The 11514-nt window shown below is 38.3% G+C and overlaps 1 protein-coding gene across 1 annotated transcript; it reads left to right on the top strand.

Moving 5' to 3' along the window:
• The first annotated feature begins 4960 nt into the window (after positions 1–4960).
• LOC141762974 (group XIIB secretory phospholipase A2-like protein) lies at positions 4961–10805 on the top strand. Its single transcript, XM_074627198.1, has 4 exons — positions 4961–5343; positions 6613–6701; positions 8559–8724; positions 10262–10805. Exons 1-4 carry the CDS (start codon positions 5067–5069, stop codon positions 10378–10380), a joined length of 651 nt encoding a protein of 216 aa, XP_074483299.1. The 5' UTR covers positions 4961–5066; the 3' UTR covers positions 10381–10805.
• Positions 10806–11514: the final 709 nt, after the last annotated feature.

Genomic DNA, 11514 nt, shown 5'->3' with positions numbered 1-11514 from the left:
GAATGAGGGAGGAATGAGGGACTCCTCAGTAACTATTCTATATGATGTCTTACTTTACTTGGGGGTAATAATCAGAATGAATGAGTCGTTACTAGTTTACCTAACTGCTAGTGAACCACTAGTTAATGAGAAACTCCCAATCAGATTTTATAAAGTAGCTAATGATTTTAAAAGGAGTGAGGAATGAATCAGGAAGGACTTGATGATTGATAACTGGTTAATGAGTACTTCTCTAATAATTGCTAATGGAGGACTATATAGTAGGTAATGATGAGTGACTAGAGACCAGACTGGGAGGTCCTATATTAATGAATCATTAAGTAATAATGATTAGTTCATGAATATATGTGACTTAATCAGCTGCTGAGAGGCACAAAACAAGTAACGACTCATTAATTACTCATTATTTAAACATTAGTTATTGTTTTTGTCCCCCCTCCCCCCCAAGTAAAGAGAGACTAATACGGAGTAGTTACTGAGGAGTCCCTCATTCGTTCCCTAGTCACTACTCACATGTTTGTGCCCCTTATTGTAAAGTGTTACCATGGCAGCTAGTCCAATAATCCAAAATCAATCATGTTACCTTGTTAGCTACTGCTGAATTCACATCCACATCAGCTCCCAGAGACTTTCTGTCTTCATCTGTAGAGGACACAATGAGTCCAATCATTGATCAGCACATCATCATCAATCATCCTCTACTACTGATCATCACTGATGGAGTCATCACTCATGTCTCCTCTGGCTGTTAGAGGATTTGTCTCCCTCTGGTGGCACAAAGGGAAACTGCATTATGCCACGTTGAACTGACGCACACGGTTCACCGTTTCCAGCTTTTCAAAATAATAACACCCATCATTAGTTTTTGGCTCCATGTGGTTTGAAAATGGTTTAATATTATGCAGATGGTCAAACATAAGATGAGTTAAAACCTTCATTTAGTAGTAGTAGTAGTAGTAGTAGTAGTAGTAGTATTTTATTCAGTAATCACACCTAATACAATAAGTATAAACAATACAAACAGTATTAACAAAGTCAACAGTCTCTGTATTAAGTAGTGACTGAACAGGAAGAAGCAAAATGCTTATATATGCCTAACCTATATTCTTATCAAATTAAGCTGCCCTCCAGAAATAAAAAATCATTCATGCGTGTAACCCTCAGAAATAGCTTAGTAAACCATTCTTTTGAAAACCAAAGCAGTGATGATTATGTGTGTATGTTCATAATCTGCTTTATATTCAACTGCAGAACACGTGACACGTGTTTGTTCCAAACATCAACATGCACGCGCACTGGGCGTTCCCGCGCACATATACCACCGATGTCTAACTTTTTGAAAAGGTCAAAATCCGTGTATTATTTAGTCTTTTCATATTCAACTGGGAATCATAAATCAGATAATTAAAGAAAATAATCGTTCTTTTGTTGTTCGTTAACGATTCCAACAGAAAAAGAGTCGTTTACAAACCTTTTTAGAAGAACAGAAGAAGAAGATGCTGCGACACGACCGAGTTCAAAGTGAAACTAAACTGGACCTCTCGTGGTTCGGGTATATCCTGCAATCTGACTTCAAAATAAAAGCACCTTCCTGATGAACGCGACAGGCCATTTCATCCATAGACATACATACAGTACAGATGTATGCGTATGGATTACTATGATTTCATCAGCAGCAGAAATCAATCAATCAGTCAATCAATCAATCAATCAATCAACATTTATTTGTATAGCCCTTGACAATAACCAAAAGCTACCCAAAGTGCTTTACATTAACATCAAGAAATAACAGGAATAAAAACACATATCATTAAATCAGAAAAAGGTACATAAAAAGCACAGGAAAAATGTCACAGCGCTACTAGGTATTAAAAGCCAATCTAAATAAAAAAGTCTTGAGCTTAGATTTAAAAAGTACTAGGTCAGTGACAGTGCGTATATCAGGGGGGAACTTGTTCCATAGTTTAGGAGCAGCGACAGCAAAAGCACGATCACCCCACAGCTTATACCTCGACCTTGGGACTTCTAAAAAAGTTGACACGATGACCGCAAAGCCCCGTTATGCTCGCACAGAGTTAAAATCTCGGGCAAATAAGGTGGGGCGAGGCCGTTAATGGCTTTAAAGGTCACCTATTATGCAAAATGCACTTTTCCATGTCTTTTAAACATCAATATCTGTCCCCAGTGTGTCTACAGGTCACCATAATATCATAAAAGACCATCCTCTCTCTTTTTCTCCTGCTTCATCTGTCCGAAAATGGGTCTGAAAGAACGCTGAGCAGCACTTCCTTACTTTGGTGACGTCGGTGACAAGTTTTCATGCCATATAAGGGTTTCCTGTTAGAACAACGGTAGAACCTCCAGCTAGGTGACCCCGCCCACAGAGTGACTCTCTCTGGTCCGCCTCGCAACTATAAGCAACGTCTGCTCCTACTTCTGTTAGTCTGCAAGAACCAGCAGAAAAGTCTTCATGTACTCCCATCATCTAAATATAACATGTTCTTTCACAAAGGCTCTATGTAATTACACTGTTTAAACAGGTGATATGAAACATTAATTTGATGTCATGCATGTAGAAGAGTACAGGTAGTAAATAGTGACTGTAAGCAACACAACACATTTCTGTTTCACAGTCAAACTTTATTTGAGTAGACAGATGACAATATTAATTATATACAGCATTTTTAATTCCACCTTCAGTTATGTTGACATGGTACAGGAGAAAGTCTTTCAGCTCCGGTAAACTCCGGTAAGCTAAGCTACGGTAAGCTCCGTACGGTGAGTGTAACGTTAACCGGTCTGTAGTCATGGTAACACAGAGACAGCTCCTACAGTAACTAATACACCATTACTCTGATTACTTCCATATGTTTATCAGGTGTCTTTTACCAGAAATAATGAACTGACTACTGTTTCACATCTTCTATTTTCCACCCTGATGTTTGCTGTGTTTACACACCGTCACATAGCGGTAGCATGTAGCTACATGCTAACATGTTAGCTCTGTATCTCCATGTTAATAGAACTATCTGCTCTTCACTGGGATGATTCTGTCGGTCATTTCTCACAGATGGACCTGTAAAGACAAACGTAAAACAGAGTGTATGTTTATGGTTTACAGAGTTTATGCAGAACGTAAATACTGAGCTAACAAACTATAGATAGCATTATTTACCTGAGCAAAACCGTCAGGAAAACCTGGTATCTTGACCGCAGATGTTGATAATTTCTCGCCGATTTCGGATCAGATTCCTCCGGTCCTCCGGCTGTGTGAAGTTTCTGGTTTATAAACTTTGAAGTAGTTTATAAACTCTTCCTGGCTGCTTCTCTCTGTGTAGCTCATGGAGCTGCTACAGTCTGTAGCTCATGGAGCTGCTACAGGGGAGGGGGAGAGAGTGACGCTGTGTTGAGGGCGTTTGATTGACAGCGGACAGCAGGAAACGCTGACCAATCAGAGCAGAGTGGGAGGAGACAGGCTGTGAATCAGGGTTTTTCAGACAGAGGCTGAAAAGGACTGCATGCAGGCAGACTGAGGCAGACAGTATGAGAAGAATCAAGTTTTTTTGAACATTACAGCATGTAAACATGTTCTAGTACAACATTAAAATACATCTATGAACCTGAAATGAGCACAATATGAGACCTTTAAAAACAAACATCAAGAGTTTAAAATTGATTCTAAAGCGAACTGGAAGCCAATGGAGCGAGTAAAGTACGGGGGTGATGTATTCATGTCTGGAAGTGTTCGTTAAAAAGCGAGCAGCAGCATTTTGCACAAGTTGGAGGCGCGCGAGGAAAGACTGGTTGAGACCAACATACAGTGCATCACAATAGTCAAGTCTCGAACTAATAAAAGCATGAATTGCCTTCTCAAGATCGTGCCGATTGAGGAAGGGCTTTACCTTAGTCAGAAGACAAAGCTGGAAAAAGCTAATTTGAACAACAGAGTTAATCTGTTTGTCAAATTTCAAACAGCTCTCAAATGTCATTCCCAGATTTTTTACAGTCGGTTTGAAAAAAGAAGCCAGAATACCAAAGCTTGAGACTACAACATTAGTCATGCACAAAGTACCAAACATAATGCATTCAGTTTTACCTTCATTTAAATGAAGGAAATTTTGTGACAGCCACTGCTTTATGTCACTAATACAGTTCAAAAGACAGTTGTGTTGTTAATCAATTTCCAGCAATAAATATACAGTATACATACATTTGCATAAAGCATCATATTTGCCCACTCCCATGTTGATAAAAGGATTAAATACTTGATTTTGTGATTATCAGGATTAACTATGGACTGTCATGTGATTAATCACATTAAATATTTTTAATCAATTGACAACCCTAGAGAAAACAAAAGCCGAAAAAAAATTAGAAACATGACTTTAGACACACACACACACACACACACACACACACGCACACACACACACACACACACACACACACACACACACACACACACGCAGAGGGAGTATTTAGACTCAGTTCTCCTCAGTTTGGGGATTTTATCAAATTGACCAAACACCTTAATATGATGTGGTTATTACCTACAAAAAATGTTGTTATGAGCAAATTTGGAGGTTTTAGTAGCAAGTGCAGCCAGATGTGAGAGGTATCATGACGTCGTTTCATTAATTTGCTTATATTGACAGACAATTTGGCACATTCATTTAGTGACTTGAGAAAGCAGGCAGTAGGGCACAGAGGTGATGCTCTCTGATTTTACAGCAAATCCACTCTATCCAGTTTGCCACTATATATGTTACTGTCAAGAAAGATTAACTCTTAAATAAATGAAATTAAAACACAATTGAATCCCGTTGGCTGAATGGTGAACAAGCGCACTCTGACTCTCATTAATCAGCGAGTGATAAAAGCCCAGACATTTCAAAAAGACGAGATAGAGGCTGGACTTTGTTCTTCCACATATGAGGCCAACCCTGCGTCTGGCTCAAAGTTCAGGTCACGCAGACAGTTTCAGTATTGCCTCTGTGAGAGTATCTGTGTTTTCCCCCTCAGTCTCTGAGCCCTAACTCTTCATATTGAACCGTCTGCACTACAGAATGACCCGTTGGGCCCTTATTGCTCCCCTCCTGCTCCTGCCGGGCCTGTTCATCCACAGTGCTGTCAGTCAAGATGCTGAGGACCCAGCTGCAACCGCAGAACCACCACCACCACCACCGAGCCAGGCCTCTGATGGCACGCAGGGGGAGGGCGACAACGAGGACTGGGGAATGAACTCCTTCAGAGGTGGCTTCGAGTCAGTCAGCGGATACTTTGACTCGATGCTGGAGTTCATGGGTGGACGTGATGGAGTGTGCAACTACCGCTGTCGATATGGTAAGTCGATGGTTTAAATAGATGCGTATGGTTTAGGGTTAGAACATTACTGATATTGATCAGCCAGTGTGGTCCACTACTGATATATCACATAGGATCTTTTTTTCAAAATATTCTACAATTTCAAATTTAGTTCCCCTTAAATCAGAATCAGAATCAGAAATATTGTATTGATCCCTGGGGCGTTACAGTTGCTCTTGTTTAGACATAAAGAAATGTAAGAAAATAGAAATAAAGGAGTATGTAACATGTAAATTATGTATATAATGCTACAATGTGTACATAATGCTACAATATATACAGAATATATGAAAAGAAATATAAGTGAGTACTAAAATTTAAAAATTTAAAAAATAAGAAAATGAGAATATAAGAAATATGGGCAAATATTTGCATTAAGGTGTGCAATATTTACATTACATGCAGTGGAAAGGGTTAGGGTTAGTCTCGGGTTGGGTGTCCTATGCTCCAGTTGACGGTGTTACCACCCTTATAATGATGAAGCTGTTGAGGAAAACACAAAATATTTCCTACTTTTTGGGATGAAAATTGGCAAATTTATAGATACTGAATATCGGCGAACAAAATCTGCCTCTTCTAACTAAAAATACATAAAAGGAACATATATGGGTCAAATCCAACTCAAGCCCTTTAATTGCCAGGTCCTTCACAATACGAATGTTCATGTGAATACACTTCAGACTAGATCCTCATCTGTTTACAGGTGTTTTCTACTGGCGAAAGTAAGATGTTGCATCAGAATTTGTAAATTCTGTCTATTATATCCAGTAATTAAAAAAGGCTACATTATTACTATTAAGAATACAAATGAAATATGAATTAAATCATTTCCCTGGACAGACAGTTTATTAACAGTGCGATACATAATCTATAACTAAAATCTAAATCTATATACTTAATGGATAATATGTTCATATTAAATCACAAACTGTATAAAGTTGTTATACTTTTCCTGTATGGAACAACAATGTAAACCCAATAATAATGCAATAGGATTTACTTCATCTTGTACTTATCATCTTTGTTATCATCTGGAAGAGGGCCTGGAAGTGGACTGTGACCCCAGCATGATAGGAGAGGTTTCATGCGGTGAAAGGCGAACGTGTCTAATAACGTGAAAGGATTATGAACCAAATAAGGAACCTTTGTTTGACATGGATCTACTTTTAATCACACGTAGTTTTCAAACCGTCATTTCCACTGGCCTGCTGTGAAACATCTGATATTTTGCTTTGCTTCCCCTCTCAGGTAAAGCTCCTCTTCCTCGTCCTGGCTACCAGATGCCAGAACCTGATGGATGTAGCTCCTATTTCTTTGGTCTTCCTGTTCCAGAGGGGGTATGCTGCTTCTGTTTATTCAGGGAAAATTCATGTGGATTTATCAAACTTGGAAATTTAATTGATAGAGATATAAAAAAAAAAATCTGTAATGTGAATTCAATTCAATTCAATTCAATTTATTTTTATATAGTGTCAAATCATAACAGAAGTTAATTCGAGACGCTTTATATATAGAGCAGGTCTTAGACCGTACACCATAATAGAGCAGGGACTGTAAAGGGACTGTACAAAAATGATTTGGGTTAGAAGGAAGGACAAAACTTCTTTGACTTTTTAAAAAGCCAGAACCCACCTAGAGTAATGAATAGTTGCTTTGGACCCTCTGCCGCATAGCTCAACTTAGCCCCACTTTCAAGCTTCATTTTTACATGGACCAATTTGCACATTAGGAGTGAATTTGTATGGAAAACATAAAAAGATATTTATTGAACATTCAAGCTACTGTCTATTTTTGAACTGAGAGCTACTAATTGAATCGTTATCACTACTGACACTGAATAAGCAGAAAGGGGCAGCTTCTTAGCGTCGTAATATTTTTATCAGGTTAGGTTGTGCTGAACTGGCATTTTGTTTAGTTAGTTTAAAGCTGCAGTAGGCAGAATGTTTTCGGCATCATTGGGCAAAAATTCCATAATCCCCTTTCAGCATATTGTAATTCAAGTGTTCTGAGAGAAAACTAGACTTCTGCTCCTCCTCATGGCTCTGTTTTCAGGCTTTAGAACATCTAGCCTGTGACGGGAGACTTTGGCCAATCACAGGTCATTTCAGAGAGAGAGCGTTCCGATTGGCTGTTCATTCAACGGAGGCAGCTGTCAATCACTCGCAAACTCTGATCAAACGGTCAAACAAGGCAGCGCTGATCAAATATGAATCAATATTCTGTTACTGTAATGCCTATTTCTCTCCTCAGATGTTCTCAGAATCATCTTGTAGTGTACTGTTTAGCTGTAAAATGAGAACGTTTGCTCTGGCTGGTGGGCGGTGCTTGGTATTCATTCAACTGATCTCAACATGGCTGCCGGGTCACAAACTTTCTCATTTTACAGTTAAACAGTACACTACAAGATGATTCTGAGAACATTCTATGCAAGAAATAGTCATTAACAGAATATTGATTCATATTTGATCAGCGCTGCCTAGTTTGACCGTTTGAACAGAGATCACGTGATTGACAGCTGCTTAGAGACGGCGAGGCTCCAGCTCAGCTCTGATTGGTTGTTTTCCTCCGGTCTGTGAAATATTGCAGATGCCGTTAGGAGCACCGGAGGACACAGGGACACATGATTTTTTTTCAGATTACCTGTCTCATGCACTACTGGCAGGATATAGTGACCGTTTAATAAAAATACCTTTTTTTAATCTTATTTGCTCCAACCTGCCTACTGCTGCTTTAAGTTCAGGTGTATGTTGGCTAGTGAAATAATGGCCTGCTGCTGAAAGATCTAAGAAACATGTCTATTGTTTCTCAAACTGACAGTATGGTTCTACCAGCTACTTGTTACTTGTGAAGTGTAAGATAAAGTCCCAATAGAAAGAAATGATTGTTGTGTCTCTGCATGTGTCAAACACACCTTTATGGACCATAGCACACAAAAAGGGCATAATTTGGAAGAAATTATTTCAAAATTATTCTTTCTTTTTTTCAAAGTAAATCTCGCAAGACAAATATTAAGTAAAATATAAAACTGGGGTAAAAAACTATCCATCAGCAAAAATAAAATAATATATAACCTCCTGCCCCTAATAATTTTTATACAGTCCCTAAAAGTTCAGAGAAGTCTACATTTGACTGAATAATGGAATCGGTTTTTAGTTTTGCAGCAAAACACATTAATCACCTCTGTTGTGTACCAGATGGACATGGGCATCCCTGCCATGACCAAGTGTTGCAATCAGCTGGATATGTGTTATGACACCTGCGGCTCCAACAAGTACCGCTGCGACTCCAAGTTCCGCTGGTGTCTCCACAGCATCTGCTCCGACCTCAAGAAGAGCCTTGGCTTTGTGTCAAAAGTTGAAGGTCAGTAACGTTTTAACCATTCAATCCAGGGGAGGGTTACTGAGCCCATCCCCTTTTTTCAGCATTGTTCTGCCTCAATTTCACTTTTAATAATTCAACTGATTTGGGGACACACTCTACTTAAATACAGTACTTGCAACTGTGGACATGGCCTGAGTTGACATACACAAACCCAGTAGCCCTTGTGACAGCTGAGCTGCACCCGATTCAACTGTTATCAGGCCATTAAATAGGTATTATCATAAGCATCATAGATGTGGGTCATTGGAGGTCTATATGCCCACTACGTTGTAAAGGTGAGGGTTTAGGCAATAAAACTACAACTTCTTTAGGTTTAGGCAATAAAACTACAATTTCTTTAGGTTTAGGAAACAAAACTACAACTTCTTTAGGTTTAGGCAATAAAACTACAACTTATTTAGGTTTAGGCAACAAAACTACAACTTCTTTAGGTTTAGGCAATAAAACTACAACTTCTTTAGGTTTAGGCAACAAAACTACAACTTCTTTAGGTTTAGGCAATAAAACTACAATTTCTTTAGGTTTAGGAAACAAAACTACAACTTCTTTAGGTTTAGGCAATAAAACTACAACTTATTAGGTTTAGACAAAAAACAGTTAGGTTTAGGCAACAAAACTACAAATTCTCTTGGTTTAGGCAATAACACTACAACTTCTTTAGGCAATAAAACTACAACTTTAGGTTTAGGCAATAAAATTACAATTTCTTTAGGTTTAGGCAACAATACTACAACTTCTTTAGGCAATAAAACTACAACTTTAGGTTTAGGCAATAAAATTACAATTTCTTTAGGTTTAGGCAACAATACTACAACTTCTTAGGTTTAGGCAACAATACTACAACAGTTACATTTTGGGAAAAACATCGGGTTTTGGGTTAAAATAACTAAGAACACAAAGACAACTACACGTTATTGGTTTCACCCAACCTCCAGCTTCTATGGAGTTTCACACTGTCTATACTACAGCACCTGATTTCCGCTTCTGCTCCTGTCATAATTACTACGGTCGCTAGAGGTCGCTGTTGTGTTCTTTTATACCTTCTTTCGGTGATCTACCATATGAATAGATGATAAAACCTACTAGTAGGTGTAGTAGGCCCCTACTGACCCTCATTTATGTGGCTTATAGCGACTGATAACACCTATTTAATAGCCTGACAACAGTCTAATCGGCTGTGAAAATGATGTCATGATGACCAGTTGTGAAACTTGAAAGCAGTTGGCCTTTCAGGTGCCTGTTTCTCCATCACGTTTGCTATAAATGTATAAAACCCTTTTGAAGAGAGACAAACATCCCCAAAACTCTAATATTTAAATACAAAAACATCTTGAGATCCCAATACAAATAATCAAAATGCTCAAGTGCTTAAAACCTGTTGAGTATTGATAATTTAATTTACTATTAAATGAAATGTGTGCTGAGTGAATCTCAGGAAATGTCAAACATTACCTTGTTTTGTACATACTGCTCTGTACTGACTGCGAGTCCTGTTTCTGTCACTTCTTCTCCTCAGCATGTGAAACGGTAGCAGACACCTTGTTCAACACAGTGTGGACTCTGGGCTGCAGACCCTACATGAACGGCCAGAGAGCAGCATGCTACTGTCAAGGAGAGGAGAAAGATGAACTTTAGATTAAAGTTTGAACCACTCTCCTATTTATAACAGCAACAACTAGAGTAATACATCAGAAGCTGGGAGTTATGGTGTTGCAAAGGAGACTGTGTGACTACTTGAGTAATTTATTTGGAAGTTATTGTTCTGGTTCTGCTCAGTCATGATTTTACTTTGCAGAAAAATTCAGATGTTATTGTTAAAAGTTCAACTGTGTTTCAAGCCAATACTCTATCCGTTTGTTAGTCAATGCTGTCTGTAGTGTTGGTATATTAGCACCAATACAGTCGGCAAAGGCGAATGATTTTGGAAAAGCAAAAATAAATGTGGTGTGAACTCATCTTTACAACGCATAGATAGATGTTGTGCTTTATACTTTAGGGGTGTTACCATGCCTAATAGGATAGTCTACAGTATGAATAAATGTTATTGATACATACATGAATGTGACTGTTTCATTTCATTCTGACACCATTCAGATCAGTACATTGCATTAGCCAATCCACTTAGAGTACATAATACAAATATCAGTTTTGAAAATAATGTAATAATTATTTATGCTACAAAAGAAAATTGTATTGAATGAAAAATGGAGAGAAGACTATGCTATTATTACCACTAGTGGAAGTGGAGATCATTTCCTCTTTATTTTTTCTGAGGATTTGGAGTTTACATTCTACAGTTAAAAAATATTCTGATAAGTTTATTTTAGTTTGATTTAAGTTAAAGCTGCAGTAGGCAGAATGTTTTTAGTATCATTGGGCAAAGATTCCATTATAACCTTTCAGCATATTGTAATTCAAGTGTTCTGAGAGAAAACTAGACTTCTGCTCCTCCTCATGACTCTGTTTTCAGGCTTTAGAACATCTAGCCCGTGACGGGAGACTTTGGCCAATCACAGGTCATTTCAGAGAGAGAGTGTTCCTATTGGCTGTTCATTCAATGGAGGCAGCTGCCAATCACTTGCGAACTCTGACCAAATGGTCAAACTAGGCAGCGCTGATCAAATATGAATCAATATTCTGTTACTGTAATGCCTATTTCTCTCCACACATGTTCTCAGAATCATCTTGTAGTGTACTGGAGTGTACTGTACTGATTTGTTTCAGATTACCTGTCTCATGCACTACTGTCAGGTTATATAGTGTACTATC

Source organism: Sebastes fasciatus, chromosome 3 (assembly GCF_043250625.1).
Source record: "Sebastes fasciatus isolate fSebFas1 chromosome 3, fSebFas1.pri, whole genome shotgun sequence".
Classification (NCBI taxonomy): Eukaryota; Metazoa; Chordata; class Actinopteri; order Perciformes; family Sebastidae; genus Sebastes; species Sebastes fasciatus.
This window is presented reverse-complemented; position numbering and strand designations above follow the sequence as displayed.

Coding starts and splice junctions, on each gene's coding strand:
- LOC141762974 (XM_074627198.1), top strand. CDS start 5,067: ATGACCCGTTGGGCCCTTATTGCTCCCCTCCTGCTCCTGCCGGGCCTG. Junction 5,344..6,612: donor CAACTACCGCTGTCGATATG/GTAAGTCGATGG, acceptor TTCCCCTCTCAG/GTAAAGCTCCTCTTCCTCGT. Junction 8,725..10,261: donor CTTTGTGTCAAAAGTTGAAG/GTCAGTAACGTT, acceptor TCTTCTCCTCAG/CATGTGAAACGGTAGCAGAC.